The 22,544-nt window shown below is 37.5% G+C and overlaps 1 protein-coding gene across 2 annotated transcripts in view; it reads right to left on the bottom strand.

The window, feature by feature from the left end:
* Positions 1–22,544, bottom strand: part of CDK17 (cyclin dependent kinase 17) — a 92,196-nt gene that overhangs the window by 12,667 nt on the left and 56,985 nt on the right. For both annotated transcript variants that reach the window (XM_061454560.1, XM_061454561.1), the window contains 3 exons: positions 22,162–22,295; positions 5,995–6,120; positions 2,094–2,150 (listed from right to left, as the gene is read on the bottom strand). In XM_061454560.1, coding sequence (XP_061310544.1) covers positions 2,094–2,150; positions 5,995–6,120; positions 22,162–22,295 — 317 coding nt within the window. The remainder of the gene's footprint in view (positions 1–2,093; positions 2,151–5,994; positions 6,121–22,161; positions 22,296–22,544) is intronic.

Genomic DNA, 22,544 nt, shown 5'->3' with positions numbered 1-22,544 from the left:
TTTAATTATTTATATTAAGTTCAGGTCTGAACACACAAAAGACACGAGGGATGTATATGCTTAACAAGTCTGAAAATGACATGGAAAGCTATACACCATACAGCTGCCAAAGAAGCCAGATCAGGTAGCATTAAATTCACTAAGTTCACTGCTTGGATCATTTACCCTCTTGAATGTTTCTATTTGATTAAAACTAGCTCAGGTATCTCTAAACTGCACTGCCATTACGTCTCCAAAGGCTGCATACTCTTCAATTACTTTTATGAAAACACGCGACTTGTTTTGGTAGCTTCTTGACATCATGAACAGTGAGTATCATGAAGCTTATCTTTCTCAAGCTTTTTGTTTTTTTCTCCCTTTTTTTTTTTTTTTTATTTGGACAGGAAGAGATCCAAAATTCTCAGGACTTGTTACATAAGGGCAAGAAATTCTGACAAAACAGCAAGTAGGTACAACTAATCCCAGCAAATGAAAGAGGACACAACAGAATTACAGAAACTGCCCTAGGTTACAGTACAGTACTCTAAGGCTCTAACAGAGGGATCTGGACAGGCTGCATTTATGGGCTGTGTCCAATTGTACAAGGTTCAACAATGCAAAGTGCCAGGTCCTGCACTTGGGTCACAACAACCCCATGCAACACCAAAGGCTTGTGGATGAGTGGCTGGAAAGCTGCCTACTAGAAAAGCACCTGGGGTTTTGGCAAACGGGGCTGAATATGAGCCAGCTTGTGCCCAGGTAGCCAAGAAGGCCAAGAATATCTTGGCTTTTATCAGGAATAGTGTGGCCAGCAGGACTAGGGCAGTGATTGTCCCCCTGTACTTGGCACTGGTGAGGCTACACCTCCAATAGTGTGCTCAAGTTTTTTGCCTCTCTACAAGAAAGACACTGAGGTGCTGCAGTGTGTCCACAGAAGAGTAACAAAGCTGGTGAAAGGTCTAGAGCACAAGTCCTGTGAGTAACAGCTGAGGGAACCGGAGTTGTTTAACCTGGAGAAGGCGCAGAGGAGACCTTATTACTCTCTACAAGTACCTGAGGGGAGGATGGAGCACAGAAGTGGCTCATCTCCCAAGGAACAAGTGATATGACAAGAGGTAATCGCCACAAGCTGTGCCAGGGGAAGTTTAGACCGTATATGAGGAAAAATGTCTTCACTGAAAGGATTGTCAAGCATTGGAACAGGCTGCCCAAGTAAGTGGGCAGATATCCCCACAGATATTTAAAAGACATGTAGATGTGGCACTCAGTGACATGGTCTACTGGTAGGTTTGTCAGGGCTGGGTTAACAGTTGGACTCAATGGTCTTAAAGGTCCTTTCCAATGTAAATGATCCTATGACTCTACATACCTGGTGTTGTCCACTGAACTTTGTATGTACACCCACAACTATGACTTGATACCTACTAGATTAACATTTCTCCAAAGATATGCAATGTTATGTCATGCATAGTGATCCACCTAACAAGTACTGGAGACAAAATAAAAATAAATGCTCTTGGAAATGAAAACATTTCAGATGGAGGATTGGCAGCAATATTCACAGCAAAGACACTAACCAACCCTGCTTGCTTCTGCAATCTTCAGTGTGTCCCAGTGCTCCTGTGCTCCTTATTCATTCTTGATCCCACTGGCCAACCTCAATCAAACTGGACAGGACTGACACCTGGCTCCTCCTGAATTCCACTGTTTCTCTGGAAGTCAGAGGCTGAGTGGAGGTAGAAAGCTGTATCGCTGCCCTCCCAAGAAGGGCAGGCAAGCTCAGTGTTACATACTACACCTTGCAGCATCCAGCTGGCTGCCCAGCTCAGGTATATACTGGGTTCTCTACCAGAACACTGCTCAAGGCAGGAGGACACCAGGCTTACCTGATTTTATTACTGTCAGAATAATTATGACTAATTTTCTTTATGATACATGCATAGAACATTCGTGTGGTTGTGACACTGTTACACATGTGGACTATATCTGGTTAGCTGAAAAGATAAATCCAATGAACATTTTGAGGGATTCAGAGATTTTCTACCAACATTTATGTAGAATTTTACATAAGACATTGTCACCAAAGCACTAGTAATTTCAAAAGCTATACATACCTCTCCAAGCTTTTCTAACTTGATATAGGTTTCCATTTTTCCAAATCCAATTTCCGACTGCAACGAAAAGAAATTGAAAATTGGTCACTAAAATGGAACACTTTCTATATAACTTAATTGGTAAGCTAAACTTTGTTTCAGAAAAATACCTTACAGTACTTGATCAAGCACCACATAATTCAATTTTAAAAACAATGAAGCATATCATGATATAAATGTTCCAGCATCCAGGCCTAATCCTTAGCCTGTTGGCCAGTCCACTGTGTATCCTAGGAGGATTATGAACTGAGTTACATGTGGACCAAGAGCCTACATTAGCCTGCCTCTTACTTAGGTCTTCTCTACTATTCTGATCTGATTACGACAGATGAGGTCATCTCAACTCTTCCATCCTTTTGCTCAGCATAACCATGTGTTGCTGCTTTTTTGAAAATAACTTATTTGCTATGTTCAAGATCTCAGAGAGGTTTCCTCTCCCATTCTGATTTCCCACTGCTTTTCAGCCTAAACTCTGCCAATAAAATCCCTTAACATTATTCCTTCACATGCTTGAGCTCTGTCTCAACAATTTACATTTATTGGCTCACAACTTCATGTGATCGTATTTTACTTGGATCTACTCACCTTCTCTTTTTTTGTCACCAACTTAGCTCTGCAATGCAAGCTGGGAGGGTCTACTTGCCTATGTAACACCTTTTTCTGAAGACTGGAAGACCATTACTCTTTTCCTGTTCAAATCCACTGCTACTCTCATACTTAGTATGGTTATCTCTTACAGTTATTTTCATGAAAGACCACTGTCAATTACACCAAAGCTTTGTACTGTTCTTATTGTGAAGAATACTGAAAGTAGACATGTAAACCACAAAATTTTAAACCAATTTAGAAAGTCCTATAGCCTGGACACTGTCAAAACTCAAAACCAATTCAATTCATTGGGTTTTGCTTTACTGACAACTAAACATATACTAAGACAAAAAAGTCAGGTTTTCTCCCCAGCACCACCTACTCCTTCCACTTCCAAACATAGCTCTTCACTTGCTATTTCTGTCTAAGGAACGATACTTTGACCCTAAACTGACTTCAGCACCTATGTCCACCAGTCACAATATGCTGATTTGCTCCTAAAAATCTGATGGATATTAAAGTTGTATGTTATTTCAGGGTAACACAGTGTAACACAAACACTGCTGACTGCATTAAGATTTGACAACAATATGAAGATATACTAATAAAAGTTGGATTAATACTTAATTTTCAGAACACATGCATGAAAATATATCTGAAGTACGTTTAAGATCTTGTCTTTAAACATATCTGACATATCTAAGGTAAAAAATGGGAGCATAATTATGTTAACATAGTATTAAGAGTAAACCTGTTTTATTAAATTAGTGTTAGAATTTAAATAAAAAACCCCCACAACTGCATAAAGACACTTTAGCACAAGCATATTTAAGACCTGGTTGAGGCCATGCTGTTTATCCCAAAATACAAGCAGAGTTGTTATCTGGCAAACCTTATAACTCCAGTGAGATTTTAAACGTACCATTGATACAGGTACAATGTTAGTAAAGCAAATATGTTTCCAAAATGTATTTTGACCTACTTAAATATCTTGAAGTAAGTATTACATGGTATTAGAATTAAAAAGATAGGTTGCTTAGTTTACAGGAGAAACTAAAGGAGAACTCATAGCTACTGGCCTAATTACTGCAAGACAGTCTGGAATACAGCTTAAAAGTCTGATTTCTAAGAAACCTCAATATTTTTCATTAAGACTAATAAATTCAGGATCTTCTTTAGACAATAAAATGATACAGTATTTCCTACATACAAAGGACAGATATTCTATCTTTCAATATGTTTAATTCTGTCACATTTTTATTGCCTACCACTCAGAAGAAAAACTGATTTTTACATTCCTTAAACTACCATAAATTTTTTTCCAAAATAATTTCTGAACTATATAATTTTTTTGCTACAACACACATCTGTCTACCTCGACTTACACAAAACATTGATGCACCCTATTTACAGTCTCTCATTTCTAATGGCTGGTGCATAAGAGTTACACCTATACTACTGTGCATGCAATACTGTACACGTATACACGAAATACTATAAAAGCTAATTTTTCCCTTATATTTCAAAGAATAACACCAGGCCTGAAGTAAAACAAGTCCTCACTTGATACTTTTTATAGCCTTTTTCCTTTGATTCCTACTACACCTTGGAAAGAGACATGCCTTTGAAGCAGAGCACAGTGTTCACAGTATTGTAATTAACAGTCTGGTAGCAAGCTTTCAATGACAATCTCGGGATAATGAGTCGTTCAATTTCTCTCTTCTAAAAGTTAGTTTGAAATCATGAAAGGACAAGGCAGCAAACACATGCCTGCATACCACAGCACTGCTGGCGGGTTTCATTTTGGACCTCTTAAGCCCTGAAAGCATTTTTAAAAAGCAAACCGAAAAGCCTTGTGACAGGAAGCTGATTCCATACACACACCATACTCATTAGAGGGCACTCTTTTTCTGTCTGTCTTGCAGAAGGTAAAGAGCACAGAACTTGAACTGCTCTCAGGGGCCAATGTTAAATGAGTAAGAGGATTCAGCTATACAGGAAAATCCCCCAGCCCCCAAGTACCGAAATGGTACTTCCCCAGCATCTGAAAACAACGTTTTGGGAAATCTATTCCCCAGTTCAATGCTGCACCAGTAACTAAGTGGTTAACGAGCTACAAAATTCTGGCACAAATATTTAAGCTTGCTACATTATTATTACTTCCAGTGCTTTGATCCTATCTTTTCTTCTTTTAATATTGTTCTTGTAAAAGGCGACATGCAGATTAGAGCTTCAGTCTAGCACACTAAATTCTATTTTTTCAGGGGAAAAATACATGATAAAATTCAACCATCACTTTGTTACCGACAATAGTAATTCACAAAGAATAGAATAAAGATAATTCACAGTTGTTAAAACTAATTCACTACAAGTACCCTAATAATTATTTTTCAGCAAATAAGCCATTAAATCAAGAAAACAAAGAACAATGTGGATTACATAAACCTATCCAGTTTTTCTCTGTATAGAGTTTCTCAACTATGAATTTGCTCAGAAAGTCAGTAATGGTCTTGCAACTCTTTAAGACCACAATTAAGAAAGCTGATAGATCGAGTTATGATTAAAACACAGCAATTTTGGTAAAATAAAACAATAATGGTTTTCTTGGACTATTTCAGGGATGTGTATATTTTATATAAGAATCCAATATTTCTAGCATTTTTAATCTAATTACAGTATAGGAACCATCATTCTGCAACCTCCAAGGAAAAGGCTTATTTTTGAAAAATAACACAATCATCTAAAAAGGTGTATGCGAATTGATTCATTCATTCTCTCAGGAATTCACATATGCTTTAAAACAAATGAACAAACAAACCAACCCCCCATCATCTTCATAGCAATTTTGAGAGACAAAATTTGTTATCAAATACAAAAAGAACAGTGAGGATGATCTGCCTTCATATTATGCTGCTTCAGGGCATTCCTACTGCAGCATGTAAGAACCCTGGCCTTGACCTAAGACTACATGGCCTATTTGCTCAAACAGATCATCCCTGCTCTAAAAAGCAAAAGGATTTAAGTATACGTTGTGGGAGTTGAGTTTAGCCACCAATTCCAAAGGGTCAAGACCTTCACAAAGAAATGACCGGGCCTAGTTTGAAGAAGAAAAATGAAAGTGTAAAATTCTGCAGTAGATTTTGGTGGGTGCATGCTGGTGAAGTGGAGAAGGCAAAAGCCAAGCTGAATCACACCTATGGTACACAGACATGCAAGTCAAATGGAACCTGAAGACCCAAGAGGTTGGTTTAGCAAGGCAGATGCATGCACTTACTAGTGATGCTCTACGAGAACGTCGACTCATTGGCTGATCAAATGGTGGGCTGTTAATCTGCAGCTTTTCAAGATAGCCATCTGGTATCCTGATGTCAGCAGGCAGGGACAAGCGCTTGTTCAAATCCTGCAGGAAATAATGTTAAAAAAGAAGGGTCAGGTGTTCAAATATAATTCAGAATTTCCTAAAACACCTTCTAACACCTGTAGTGTTACTGTTTCCACAGTGTTAATATTTCAACTGCACATTTTTTTTTATTTATTTTTAGTTTGGCTCTAATCTCAAACATGCCAGAAAATGAAATACCAAATTCTCTCTTAAAGTGGCTGGTCACCACCACCACAGAGACAAAAGGGCTACATATCCAGACAGGGAAAATACGGGAAGTAATTTCTGAAACAACAGGAATTGTTTTTAATAAAGGCAGTTTTTCAGTAAAGGTATCCAAGTAAGGAAAAGCATGCTCAGCATCAAACTGTACCTTCCATTGCCACAGATTCTACCATGAAATTAAGAGGTCATCTCTGGAACCACCATTGTTTTCACAGTTTTCTCCAGCACAAGGGGGAAACTCCAGATTTCTGCTGGTGGACCTTAGGTTTAATAAATACTCACCTGAAGGCATTAAGTTCTTCCTGATGTTACCCTATTCTATCTTACCTATCACCTCCAGATTTGACTTCTGGGCATCCTGAGCTAACCTAAGCACTGGCAGCTACACCCCCAGTTCGGCTCCCCTCAGGCTTGGCCATGTGTTTCTACTTGTGTCCTTGCAGCAGCTTTGAACTATTTCAGCATGCTAAATCATCGAGAAACTATCTCAGGCGAAGTACATAGCTTCCTGCCAGCTTTGTGATCTGAACCGGTTCAGTGTAAGGTCAGACAAGCTCACAGCCTGAACACAGGGCAGAGAAGCAGCAAGGCAAGCCTGAGAAGCCAGCAGCTAAATTGGCTTAGGCTGCTACAGAACTCGATCATCAGATTTTCAAGACTGGAGATCTTGGGAGACAACTTGCTAAGCTTTCAGTGCCAATAATGTATTTGAACCACGTATATGCATGATCTGTACATGTACCTGAAGCAATAACTAAGCAAAAAACATCAGTTAAAAACATATTAAAATTAATCTAATTTGGCAAGTTGTTTAATTTCAGGTAGGACTGAAGTGCTAATATGCATCCCCTCGATGACTGATCTGTATTATGCTATTCACTCTGGCCACTGGATGCAAGCAGAAATTTTTGGAGAGATGCCAACAAAGCTTTAACTTCTGGCAGCCGATCCTCCTGTTTTCCTTTTGCCCCTCACACCTCCATGGGTGCAGAGTACAAAGTCTGGAAGCTTCCACTTTGCTGCCCAACATCAGCTTCTTTGCCTTACTAGAAAAAAACTGGTATCTGTGTTTCTTATTTTACACAGAAGTTTTAAATTATAATAGGAGCTAGGAATAATCCCTACAGTAAAACAGTATTTTCCACTAAAGAATTTTCTTCCTTTTGACACGTTCTGCTAAAGCCATTTTTGTAACAGTCAACTGAAATTCAGTGAAGGTAGAGCCATCTGAAAAGAGAAATGACTCTCCTCTACTGAAGAGAAATTCAGATTATGATTAATAAATAAAGTTACTGCACTCTTCAGAAAATTCACGTAGCTCATCGTAACAGATGAGTACAAAGGAAGAAGCTCCATGTTGCCTTAAAGAAAGCAACTTTGTCATATCACTGCAGTGGGAAACCACAGAACTGCTGGAATAAAACAGGGATGGAATGAAAAGGATCAGTTCCAATCTGCACTCCACCTTCTTATTGTAATCTCAGATGAACAGTGGGGCAATATCCTAATTTTCTTTCTCCCATTGCTCAAGAACATAAAGCAGAAATTTGACAAATTTCAAGACATATAAGAAAATAACATTGAGCTGAGTTTTCCAGTATAATTCGTATAGTCAGTAGATATCATTATCTTATATATCCCGTGGCAAAATAACTCCTATTCCTATCTATTAGCTCTATGGCATAGAAGCCTACTGCAGTGCTCTCTTCTTGCTGTTCCATTGTGTTTGTTTGATAGTAAGTATTTCAACAGAGTTTGTTTGTAGGAATACTGAAATCATGGACCAAAATGCAAAGGCCTTATAAAATACTGAATCGATTGTACTCCAGAGCTCTCCATCTCTTTGTTCTCTCCTCCCACAGGACTCATACTTGGGGCAGCCAAAGCAGTGCTTCACTCCTAGATTCACAGCCTCAAGCATTTCTAAGCATACTAAGTTGATCAGTATGTAGGAAGAAGGAAGCGAAGGCAGCCTCTAAGCTAAACTATGCCATTAACTATGCACAGTGACTGCCATCAACAACGATATACCCTTTCAAATGAGAGGGAAGGGAAACAAGTCTGAGATGCTTTACAGCTACAAAAAATTCATTACTTTGCAGTCCAGCTACCATAAAAACTGGAGATGATAATACTTTAGGCACCAGACAATATTATAATGGGAGCTAGTTGTAATTCTGTTACAGAATTCACCTTCCTTCAATCTCAAAATCTCTCCTCATGCCATTTCTGCAATAAGCAATTGCAAACACCCCCGTGACTTGCTTCAGAGATCCATGTGACATCTTCAGTTTTACACTGAGCTTAAGCTGCAAACTTACACTGGGTGATACGCAGTGCGCAATATAAATCTTGTTTGAATTTAAGTACTTAATGATGCAAAGGCCAAAATTTTTTCCAGTTGGGGGGGGTGGGGGGGAATCACAAACAATAGTCTAAGTATGCAACAACAACAACCTTCACCTCCCTACAATGTCTGTCTTAAAAAACCCCAAACACACCACAACCTGATGGGTAAAATAGGGAGAAAATCTTTTCAGAACTGCAGTATCTGTTTTTAATACAACTTTTCCACATTTATAACTTCTCTTACATTTGTAGTATAATGGACAGCAGTTATCACTCTTTTTCCCTCAAAAGCACTTAATACTCAATAAATTAATATTTACTGTAAGCTTTTATCATGTTGCAAATAAAACCAAACCACCATCCATTCTCCTGAACTTCAGAGTTGAAAAAAGTCTATTTTCTGAGAGGAAAACATAATTTCATGGAAACCGCAGCAGGAACTTGATAGATTTTTCCTCCTAACTATCTACACTACTACTCTTCTTTCAAAACTCATGCATATTAGGATGTGCTGAAATGTCAACCAAGCCACAACTTCCTTTTTCAAACCATATATTAAAATTGTTAGCTACCAGTCAGAAACCTTTTATGACACCAATATTTGAAAGATGTAATGTTACACTTATATGTAAATGTTACATTTATAAAGTTACATCATCTTTGTATTATAATCATTCTTTACCAAGCTGCCTAAAATAGGCAAAATTAAAGAAAGTCATTAAGACTGTAATCCCAAATACTTGAAAGACAGAAATTACTGTATTTTGTTTGTCTGTACCACCTTAATTCCTCCTAGTTCTTGCAATTCAGAGCAGCAACCACCGCTTGGGAAAAGAAGGCAATCATAATTAAATGCAATACAGCAACATGAAACAGGATTCATTAGACCTGCATGAGATTAATAAGCATGTTTCCTACAGGCTAAATAGAAAAAGTGGAAACTAAAATTCCACCAGTTTGACACAGTTAAAAAACCAGTTAATTTAACTGGGATTATGTTAAAAAGAAAAGCAAGAACCCTAGCATACACCAAACAGTTCTGAGCCTTGAGTGTTCAAGGCCAGGCAGTCTGCTGACATTTTGGCAAACTGTTCAGCTGATGGCAGCAGAAGACTTATTCCCCCACTGTGGGCTGACCCTGGTGAACAGCCAAGCTCACACCCACCTGAGTGCTTGCTCCCTTCTCCCGTGGGATGCAGAGAAGATGAAAGGATGGTGAGGAGATTGTGGGTGGAGGCAATGACAGTTTAATAGGGAAAGCAAAAGCTGTGTGCCCAAGGAGAGTGGGAAAAGGAACCGATTCACTGCTTCCCATTGGCAGAACAGGTGTCCAGCCACTTTCGCCTCAGCATGCCTGGTGGCGGCTCGGGGAGTGGAAGACAAATGACATAGCCACAAGTGTCTCCCCTTCCTCCTTCCCCCAACTTTTATTGCCGAGCACCACATCAGATGGTAGAGAATAGCCCTTTGGCCAGTTTGGGTTGGCTGTCAAGCCCAGGGGAAGTAACCAACTTCTCCACTGGCACTGAACGGCCTCCATGGAGAAGCTGGCTTTAGCGTATGAAGCCCAGAGTCATATCTTGGATTCAGTCACCATCTCATATTCTGCATGCTGCCAGTGCAGCTACCCCACTCCAATCTTGCTATTGCTGTTTCAGCAGCAACAAAACCTGCCCTTCTGAATCCCATGGTTTGCTACGATTTTGGCATGATGCCAGCTGGAGAGCAAGCAGCAGTAGGAAAAAGTGATTTTCAAGAATTTCTAATTCTCTTAAGCCTCTGTGGAATTTCATGAAACAATGAAAAAGACACTTTCTGGACAGAGGACTTTGTCCACACTAATTTCAACGACCAGCTGAACCTAATGACAGGTTAGCATTTGTCAGGAGAAAAAAAACACCTTAAACCAAGGAAAATGACTAAAATCAAGAAACCTTTTATAATGGAAATTATTAGCAGGCTGTTAAGAATGTAGGCTGTTGAAGGATCCTGCTACAATGCTGCTTAAAGAAGTAACAAGGAAGCACGTAAAAATAACAACAGGCCTGAATTTTCCCTTCGCTCTTTAATTTTTACTAATTAAGCTTTTGAGCTTGTCAACACAACAGAGTTAAATGTCCATTTTAATAGTAATGCATTCCGCATGCTTTTATGAATATTTTAAATTCTTGTTTCACGTTTTAGAAGATAGTAAATTAGACTAACTCCCTATGTTATCTTACATATCCTTTTTTAAACACAGCAGGTGCTAAGTGGTGCATACAGACCCTCAACTATGCAGAGGGAATGTGGGCACATTCCTTTGTAACTCCTTAACAAGCAAAGGTTTACTGAAGTTCAAAATCTTAGCTTTCAGGGACAATAAAGTACTTCATATAGAACAAACTATCTTTAGGGAATGAAAATGAAAGTGATTTCTTGTAAGTCACTTAAAGATTTATTTTTCCAAATGAGGTCTAACTTATGAAAAAGATTTTGTCAATTCATAACATTTTCTAGTTTGATTCTTTTATGGTGATCTTTAGGGTCAACTTGGAAAAAAAGTATTACCAGTGTTCAGTAAAGGTATTATAAAATGTTCAAATGCCTATAAGCAACTGTTATATCACTTAATGAGTTATTTTTTGATCCAGTTCCAGAATACATTCTGCAGAATATATTCAGGCACCATTTGCTTTGCTAAGGTAACTAGAATGCTTGTGGCATTTCCCCCCTCCTTCTACAACTTGAAAACACATTTTCTACCTTCATGTGCATACTTCCTCTCAGCCTTGCTTTATAACTGGTATTACTGGCAGAGAAATGCATACTATTTTTATAATATGCCTGAAATGAGAATTACATTTGTTCTACTCAGCTTCACGACAGATAAACACGTAAGCACTTGCGACACTAATACCACTTTGACTGCTGTGGAGATAAACTACCTTAATTCAGGCTCATCTTTACCATCTATTTCTATCACTAACTAGAGCAAATGCTCTGAGAAAAGCTACACTTTGTCAAGCCTTGTCTTTCATCTTGCTAGCATCCAACCACCTTGCTGTAACTTGTAACTTGCTGTAACTGTCTACCACTGACTACTTACATACACTTGGGCACAAGAAAAGGTGTTTCAACTTAAATCCTGCAGGTCCTCTGAACTGAGTAATATAAGTAAACAAACATGTCTAAAAGAGACAAACCAAATCTCCCCCAAAACCAAAACACCTTTTCTTTTGCTTTTCACACATACTTGTAAGTAAAAAAAAAAAAAAAACAACAACCCACCAAATCCCAACATTTTTGATTTCTTTACTTCTGGCCCCTTTTGGATGGCTGAAAATACTGTTGCAAATACCAGCTTCTTGAGTTCATACCCATAGTAAGCCATTCACAAAAGTTTAATACTAGAACTTTCTTACCACATTTTGTTTTTTTTTCCATCTGACTGTCAAACAACGCTATTCCTTTGCTACCTATCCTGTTCTCATCTCCTATTCCCCATAATACAAACTTGTCAGCTATTCCTAATTGCTAGACTTGGCTTTACAGCCATAGCATTACGCTTTTCAGAAAGTCTCATTTGTGGCCAACAGATCAATTTTCACTTCTCTTAAGCCCTGTCAAAAAAGTACATTTTTTCACACACAGAACCTATTTGTATTTGTGAAAGCAACACTGTTAAGTTTTCACACTTTAAATCAGATATTAAAATCAACAACTTCTGTTTTTCCTTAACTTACCATTTATTTTTTGCCAAGATGCGCTATACACTTCAGTAAATTTAACTGAAGTAAAATAAAGATGATTCTGTAACTCAGGATATAGAATGTTTGAACTCTACATATTAAAACTGCTCTAGAAAGAAGCAATTTGAAATATTAACATTTTTTTAGTCTGTCTTCTGATGACCCAAGTCATTACATCTGACATGTAGCACACTTAGAGAATAAACACTAATATTTTTTCGTATAATAAAATAATAATCAAAAATAACCAGAAAATTGCCCCAAGGGAAGATTTACTGAGGTCTTCCCAAGTCCAATTTTCACTATGGTACAAAAAGCAGAAAAAGAAAACTGAGACTACTTTTATTTTTATCCTTTAACAAATGTACCAATTTGCAGGCTGTTTCTTTCTTGCTGCAGTAGCAACAATAAATCTTTCTCCAGTCTACTGGGTTACAAATGCCATTGATCTTTCAACTGCTAGTCTGTTTCAAGCTGCTACTGCACTCGCAACTGCAGCAAAAGAAAAAAGGTTTGGGCTTCTGCCAATGAAGCAACAGGAAGCATAAAGAAGGAGCAATCCTGTAGTACCAAATGACTTGTCATAAAAACTTGAAGGGAAAATCATGACAGCATCAGCCTCAGTTCACTATTCCTTGAATCTTTCATTTAGCTCATCTAACAGCTGACTACCTTCAAACCTAGTATTTCATTGCCTGAGGCCAGATGTTCCCATTGCTTTTTGGAGGAGAATGAGCACTAAGATAATGATGTAGTGATGGGGTGTAAGAAGGTCAACTGGCAAAAGACTGCCCCTTCAAAACAAAGTGAGAATGCGCTGATGCAAGTTTAGGGGCCAAGAGAAGGAAGCTGGCTCTGTCAGAAGCAGGTAGTCAGCAGATGACACAAACTATATTGACAAGCTACATCAGTATAATACCAATCCTTACTGCTTCGGTTCTTCAGTTTATTGGCAAGTTACATTTCCATACTAATCATTACTTGAGGTATGTACTTACTACATGACAGCAAACAACATTCTCTCCACCTTTCCCTGGAATTGTAGCTTGTCTTTTATGAGTTAATATTGCTAAATTCCATCAATAAATTTTTGTTACAGCCTCACAAAGAAACTGTTCTTCTAAGTCTACAGACACCAGTCTGACAGCCCAAACAATCCACTACAGATCAAATGAAAATGCTTTGCTGTCTTGTGTAAGCATCAGTCTGAATTAGCCTTCTCACTAGTTCTAGCAAGCACCAGCAAGACATGTCAGCTGCAACCACAAGCTGTTCACTAAGTCATAGTGCTTTTGTTCACTAGAGAATACTTAATCAGATCTAAAATGCTACCATATAACCCTGTATGCAACACAGTTCAACTTCATGACATGCTAACTGCAAAAAAAAACCCTCTACTCTTCATAGTATTCTTTCCTTGCCCATTTTAAATAAAAATCAATATATTGCGCTACTTCATGACACAAAGCAAATTAATCAAACCCCATTTTTTTATGCCAATAAGAATTTAAACTTTCTAATATGCAACCTTATATGCATGCACTTACTGTTCCACTTTAGTATCAAATACAGCATACATCAAACACAGGGCATTTTTGTCAAATGACAGCACAGTTGAAGCCAACTGGAACCTCTGTAGAATGATGACATACAAGACTGCTAGAGGCAAAAGCAAACAGAAAAAACCCACCCCCAAATCAGAGAATATATTTATAGAGAATTCTGTTTGGCCCAAGGTCATGAAGCAAAACCACCAGCATACACACCCACCAAAAGAAATCTATAGCATCCTTGCAGCACATTATTTCAACATCTTTAAAAATAAACCTCGATTACTGTAACCAAAAAGACTACTTTAACAACTGGGATGAGTTATCTATACCAGTTTTCTTTACAGGCGTACAAAATCATTATCATTCCCCCGCTCAACTGACAAGTGTAGCTATAATTTCTCTGTGATGCAGAAAGCGCATTTTTTTTTCTGCCTTCTGCAGAATGGTTTATGCCTAAATACTACTTTTCCCTTATACTTTAAAGTTATTGTTATTACTTTACTGAAACCAAAATCATAATAATAAATTACTATTCTGTTGAATTTGAGGAAAGGGTCAAAGAACGTTTTCTTCTGTTAGAAGCAATAATGAAAACATAATCCTAAAACCCTGCTACCTTGCACTCCATAAATCCATACTGTTTTTCAGCCAGTCTACTGAAATGCAACACAATTTAAGAGAGCATCAATTTTGAGCACTAAATCAGGTGGCTTGTTATGTTTGGGACATAAATGACAGAAGTGAAAGGGAACAAAAATATGGAATTCATTCATCAATTAAATTAAGATTATTTTCAGGGACTTTATCATGAGATAAAGTTTACAGGCTATTTTAGAGCCAGAAGAAACACCAATGACCACAGATACTGTATGTTCACTGCCCCCTCCCAAACATAAACATAGTTTGCCAGATTTGATGTCGAAATGCTAGGAAAAGACAAGGAGTCAACTGTAATGAATGAAATATTGATATTATTAATAATTCTAAGGTTTAATCTCTATTTTGGGACTAAGTAATATTTTCCCAGCACATCTACTATTACCAAACAACAACACAAGGAGAACTTTACTGCCAGTAGTTCAAGAAAGTTATTGCCAGTATCTGTGGCCACTTATACATACACTTTTTTTTTTAAAGCACAGAAACCAGAATTGCAAGCAGACAGCTTTTATCTACTTTTGCACAACGAAAAACCTGTGAAATCGTGTAAGTATCTCTTCAGTAATATTTGTAACAACTGGTAATTTTGAACCCACAAAATTAGAATTACAGGTCAGTAGGATTTTTTCATTTAAGCAGTCAAAAAAAAATGAATTCTGAACAACTTCTTCAACATACTTTTAACAAGAATTTTAATTTCATGGATATGGTGCTTAAACTCCTGACCAGCTGAGTAAAATCTGTTCTTTCATCCTTTTTTTTTTCTCCAGAAAAAAACCCACAGACAGGTGTTTTTTACTTACTTCCTATCTGTTCAGCATTAATACAGTATTCAGAAACTGCATTTCAGGAGCTTCTACTCACAATCAATGAAACCAAACCAAACCTGTGTGACATAAAACCATAAGGAGGAATGAAACTCAAGTGTGAGTTATTACTTTCTTTTTATCAAGTGTATGAATACATACGAAATTTGTGATAAATTATGCCAGAAATACTTCAAAATTATTCTTGGGTATATTTCTTATTTTGTTTTGTTATTATTTTATTACATCTTGGAGAGCTCATAAGGGACTTCCTTATGAGACTATAAGAGACTATAAGACTTATAAGACTATAAGACTTATGAGACTATAAGAGACTATAAGGAAGAGTAAGAAAAATAAGAACAACCATGAAAAGATCATGTCTGATTTTGTCTGCCTAACTAAATTATCACTTTACAAGATTTCACTCTGTGACATTAACCTCAACATAAACCCTGATGAAATCCAGGGTCTGGTGGCTGTTTGACTCAGTGGTAGGTGCTGGGCAGTAACAGATGCTAATAAAGTAAGTTCTGCCTAATACACCTTCCTGATTTTTAAACATAGATTTCCGTATGTTTTCATCAGTTTCCATAGCAGGGCAGTAGGAGAAACTGCCCAAAAGAAAAAGATAGCTTAAGTTTATCAGATACAGAAAGAATGACGTGGAGGGGAAGGGAACTGGAAAAAAACATCATGAGAAATAAAACAGAACATACCACTATAAAAACGCAAACCTGGAGCCTTAGAACAGTTCTGTATAACATTAATTATTAACATGAGCTATTCACATCAACACAAAGCTGCGAGTACCAAAGGGAAAGCCCCATGAAGAAACTGGCTAACTCAAAATAAACAAACTTCTTGAATATGGAAACTGGAAATCTGACCTTCCTCGACAGGACAGTGAGGCTGGAGCGAGTGCAGGGTATGAAACCGCACCCAAGTACTGACTTCATATCTGCTGCATTCCAGTGGTTACTAGAGATGTGTTTTGGAGATGGCTGAACACATCCAATATGATAACAAAACTCTTAAATGGAACTTAAAAGGAAAATCGGGTTATGAAAAAGCAAAACAAACAAAGGTTGATATTCCATCCTTATAACAAGGGTTAAAAAGGGTTCTGCATAGTGCACTACCTTTTCTAAGAGAACTAGCATTTGCTAGTGGAATGAAAGAACTTTAGCAACAGGATTAAAAAGGTTCCTAGCAGAAGGGCAAAAAAGCATCAATTGCTGATAAAAGACAGTTACCCCTAGAAAATCTAGTAAAAGGCTGGTTAAAGAAGTCTTTCTGTTATCCAAGCTGAAGTAATTTTTATCAGTGCAGTGTCAGTTTTCTTTTGTAGAAGAAATGAAAAACCACCAATCAAACAGATCAAAAGGAAGTCCATCAGTTTCATCAAAACCATACTAGTAATTTAGAACATATGTTATTAGAAAAGGGATTTAAAAAACATCAAGCTTCAGGTGAACTTGAAAATAGGAGTTTACAAAAATAACTGCATATTTTTCTAGTGTAACCTTGCAAAAGGTTGAGGCAGCTGCCAGGCTGAATGGAGAAAACACACTGAAAACCAAAAAAGTCCTGACTGTGTTCAGTTTCAGTTCTTTTCTGTCTAGTACTGAAATCTTCTGGTAGGTGACCACATGTTTAGATGCACAGAAGAGACAATCAGAAGAAAAGCTACGCGTTCTCAGGAGAAAAGAGAAGAAAATTAGACAAAATCCAGTAAGTAAGGCAGAAGGAGATAAACTGCTGCCAAACACAGAAGAAAGGAGGAAGGAAGAACCTTCACTCAGAGAAGGCTCTGTGCATTGATGCCTGCAGGGTATCGAGCCTCTTGAGTGGCAAGAGATGTAGGGTTGAATGCTTAGGCTGTCTTTGATACAATGCTTCTGACTTCCAAAACTAACAACAGGAGAAAATACTGTTCTGTCCCTGACTGAAAGCCTGGGTCACTACTACCATGCAGCTAGCTGCTCAAGAATTCAGAGTGCCCTATTTACACATGTGAATGGGGACCTATGAACCACATTCTGATCTGAGACCTACAAACAGAAAATCTTAGAGCTTCATCTGTAGAAACATCAATTACTTTTTATGGGTTTTTCTCTGGAGAAAGTACACTTGCCCAGCTGGACCAACAATTGAGTTACTCAGGCTGTGTCAAAACTCCCAAAACAATCACACCCCTGGTAAAAGGTGGAGCTCACCAAAAACTTGTTTGTCATCTATGTTCTTTCTTTCAGTAGTTGACCAGCTCAATGCACACATGACCACAAGATCACTTCCTAGCTTTTGTATTTCTCCCTGTTCAGCTAAATGTACTAACCCTGCAGCTAATCCTCCCAGGGGAGAACTATATCCTATAGCAGCATGGTAGGAGCAGCCTGATCTGGAACACACTCCTGTCACTAGTGTGACAGTCAGATAGATAATAACTGTTTCTCAGGATAAAATATCTGGGAAACAGGCTGGTGAACAGTGGGTTATGGCCCTCTGCCAGTTCACATGTGAAGATAGCTTACAGACCCTGGACTTTTGGGAAAGGGAAACAGATGTTTCAATTTGCACAGACGGTATGTCCCTATTTTTTATCCACCAGTCTTAATGAAGCATTCACTATCCAGTGCCTGGGCACAGGACTACCAGTGAACACTTCTGGCTCGAAACATGAGTTTATATCAATGCATTACTGCCCATGTAATCTTTTCCAGCAAATCAAAATGAAAATGCTTTAAGCTGTAACTCTATGACCTGTAGAAGCGTTTCTCATTACATGAGATGAAAGCACCTATACTCAAAATATACCCATGTATCCATTCTTTGGCTGATTTGCTACGGGTGCTTGAAAAAAACATGGTTCCATATATCTGTTTTGATAAACAGTTGTACTGATTTACCAAGTAATAACTGGTATCAACATGAGATTAGTAGACATTTTAATTAAAACCTAACAGCTGTCTGAAACCAAATTCCTACACAATAGATACCTACCATCAGCATGGCTCCTGAATGAGGGGAAGGAAGGAGGGGGAAAAAAAAACCCAAGCAACTGCTCTATGGACCATTTGTGGCCTGTGGATTACTGACAAAATAAACGTGATCTAGGCAACACAATGAGATTCTGGTATGTTCTCTTTGTTTTCTAAGCACAAGATAACAATGAACAATCATTTAGGAAAAAAGAAAATCTAGTCTCACAAGTGCAGTGCTGTCAAATTCAGACGCAAATGCTCATCATCTCCCTGTCTGTAACAGTCATACTGGCCTAAATTTTGTCATTTGGGGGGCATGACAGATTGAAAGCGGATAAATCTCTACAGCTACTACTGTGGATGGAAAGTTTTCACCCCAGCAGATTTTTCACTGCAGATCAAGGTTCTCTCTCATTGCAGTTTACCACTTCAGATCTAAAATGCTTCATATTTAGGTTACATTGCAGTCTGGTGATTTCCTATCTAAATCAGGCCAACTTAAGTTTATGAAATTTCAGCTTTCTATTGCTATGGAGATTCTGCTGCATTTAGTTGCATCTCCACTGTCTATTTTGCACTCTCCTCTCTCTTTATATAGATACCTCTATATAAAAATTTTAGGAAGTCTTCTTATCCAACAAAATCTTCTATATACTCTTGACAAAAGAATCCGCTTTTCAGCAATGTCACAATTTTACTTGTGGCTCTGAATTATTAAATGAATACAGAGAAATAGCTTTATTATCACTGCAGCAAGGACAGACACTAAGAATCAAAATGTGTATCCTAATGTACAAAACATCCCAGGAATACTACTACCCAGTATTGGTAATTAGCATTTTGATTACAGTATCCATGTTTTTAGCAAGCATCTACCAAGGGAAGGAGGGGGGGAAGGAGGAAGCCCATTTTTTGTTTGTGTTTTTTTTGATGGGCTGCTAATTTTCAGAATTTTAGAGGAAGTTCAAATGAAGTATGAAAGATTTGGTTATATACACAAGCTATTACAAGAAAATTCCAAGGTTTTAGCTTTACCTGATTAGTTACCTTCAAAACGAAATCAGGTCTTCTCTCAATTCATCAGGGAAATGAAGTAATTTACAAAATTTTACAAATACAGTGAATATTGGCCAAACTAAACACAAAAAACCATACAGTTGTATGCTATAGTTGTATGACAGGCACATTCATCTTAACGCAGAGGAATGACAAATGTTGCTTTATTGAGTTTATCCAACTTTCTATATTTAATCAAGTACCTTCTACAATGGATTTCAAGTGTGACTAATGACTTCAGCAGACTACAGCAAAAATTTAACTGTTAAACACATACTAATTTACTCCAATCTGCATGTAGAGCATACAGCTGTAACTCATCCTAAATGACTATACAGGGAATATGGCCTCAGGCTACACAATGATGTCTACAGACACCAGATCCCCACAAAACAGCAAAATAAAACTGAAATAATAGAAACTTAGTTTACAACAAAGATTGTTTTCTTCTCTTTATATAATCAAATTACTACTACTGAACCAGTCAGCTGCATGGCACAAATCACTCCAGGCATGCAGGCAAGATCTGGTATAAGAGGAAACCTTTACCTGGTTCCCTCAAAGGCCAAGGAAGCAAGCAATTACATTCCATGAAGAGCAAAACTAGTAGAACCTGGTTTTCTATGGATGTATGTCTTGAGAGACTCGACTCATGTGGATACTGGCATGTTTAATATAAAGGCTGCATCTTTCCTAGCAGATGCATTAGCAATCTCTCAGGATTCTGAGTTTTTTTCACAGAAATTAATAGAAAACTAGCATCTGAGATTTCTATCCATCTATCAAATCTGACAGAAAATGACCCATGACCAAAACAGGAGAAGGAAAGGACAGGCAGACAATATAATCACTTAAGACCTTTTCACTTAGGAAATTAGAAATTCAAGCAGAAAGATTATGATTAGAAAGGTATTTTAACTGAAGCTACAAAGATTGTCACATTTTTTTCCCCTGGAATGCACAAACAGGTTAAACGTCCACCTATTCTGATACAAAGCATTTCCAAGAAATAAACTTGAATCAACAAAAAATATCTCTCAGTGACTGCATTCTTAAAATTCAGATGTAAAAGTATTTGCGGACATTAGCTTGAAACCTTAGTGGAGAAATCACCATTTCAATACTGAGGCAATTTGAGAGAAACACTGTAACTCTTACAGAAAACACACGAATAGCTGCCAAAAATACTGTGCCCTCGTTGACTAAGACAGCCAATGAGAACGAAGAAATAATGTTAACTTCAATCATCAGAAACAAGCATTTGGAATTTGGAGAAAAATGAATAAATTAGCATTAGATAAACAAAACTTAAACAAAAGCTTCCCAAAGCCTCTTAGAGAGTAAAGTTAGAATTGTTTTACAATTAAAAAGGCTAATAAATGCACAGGAATTTCCTGAAATGTAACGACTGTTCCTGTGTTCTTCAGTGATTTTTCTTTTAGAGTGTCTTGAATCCTAATCTAACAGATAATCCTTTAATGGTTCTTAGCCTTCTCTGCAACACTTCACATAGTTCCATTTGAATTTGTTAATTTCCTCATGTATCATTAATTTCCTGATTTCTTTTCCTGTTCTAAATGTGCATTTGAAAATGCAGAGGAAAAAGACAATGAACAAAAAGTAAATAATTCTTCTTAAAAACATTCCCTTGATGTTTAGTTTCTCCAGCACACATTCTGATGTGCAAATTTCACAATGACTTTTTTTTTTTAATTTAAGTATCCTGCATAAATCAATAGATCCACTTCAGTTCTCCAAAGGAAATGGTTCAACAGTCAACCTCAGATTAACATACAAATGTAGGAATCTGAAGACAACTCCCACCCCCCCAGCTGCAAGAAATGGTATAACTAATACAGCTAATTCACAAGTTCTTGGAATCATATCAGCATTACATGCTTGGAGTCTTGGAATTCCAAGCATAACAGAATGCCTCACAAATGAAAAATTTTTGGCGCATACACCCTACTGTAACTTATTCAGATCTGCTCCCCCAGTCCTGTATTTGCTATCAGGCTTTGAATAAAGATTTAAAATCTTAACGAACTATGCCTATTGGTATGTATGCTATAAACGGCAACTACAAAATTTTAAATGCTCCTGTAACAAAGGCATCATTATAACTGTAAGTTTTATACACTCAAGAAACAGGGAAGTGTTCTGTTTTTCTTCACCAAGGGAAATGACAACAAAGCAAGCACAAGGGTGGCTAGTATTCATAAGACTCATAAATAAAGGAAATTATGTGCACAGTTATTCATAAGGTACTTTTCCTCCTTTTGTTTACCATCCTGTAGAGTTCCGTTCATTAAAAAACAGGAAGAGAGGGGAAGGCTGAAGCAGTCAGGACCAACGCTGCTGTAGTAATAGTTTTACAGAGATGAGAAAGCAGTCTTAAGTAAAAAAATGTCTAAATAGTATATCTTTTTTGATATACTCAGTGAATTAGACAGAAGGTGACAGAAAGATATTCAAACCATACATTTAGAAAATTATTTCCCGCCCCCAAAAGTTTTAAAACACGTTCAGATTTTTGAAATTAACAGCTCATAAAGAATGCAAGATAACCATCTGATTTCTGTGTGACAAATGGAGATGGTTAATTAAGAAGACAACCACCAGTTAAAACAAACAATTCACGCAACCCCTAACTCTCTTCTCAATTTAAATGATCGTTATATGAGAAGTAAATTACCTCCATTGAGATTCGTCTGTGTATCCGGTTTCTGAGACAAACACCAGTAGGAGATTGAACTTCATCAGATGACGTTCCAGAAGCTTGGTCACTTTCACCATCTGACCCCATTTTCAGATTTTCATGAACAATATCTTAAAAAATAATCCAAAGAATTTAAAACAGTTAACTAGTATTCCACCAAATATCTCTCTTGTACAGATGGAAAACAACTGTATCATTACTGTTCACTGGGTTATATGGCAGACACTCATCACAGTCATGGTAGTCTTGATACATGGGCTCGGGAATGACAGAATGAACAGGATTACTTTATAGGACTTCTACATAAATTTACCATTATTTTTCTTATTTAGCTTGCACCAAAACTCAGTTTTCCAAAC

The sequence above is a fragment of the Pezoporus flaviventris genome, unplaced genomic scaffold (genome assembly GCF_033815535.1).
Source record: "Pezoporus flaviventris isolate CSIRO_AGI_PZ_B2104156 unplaced genomic scaffold, CSIRO_AGI_Pfla_v1 ptg000016l, whole genome shotgun sequence".
In the NCBI taxonomy this organism is placed as follows: Eukaryota; Metazoa; Chordata; class Aves; order Psittaciformes; family Psittacidae; genus Pezoporus; species Pezoporus flaviventris.
The sequence above is the reverse complement of the archived record's forward strand: the minus strand, read 5'-3'. Positions and strand labels throughout refer to the sequence as shown.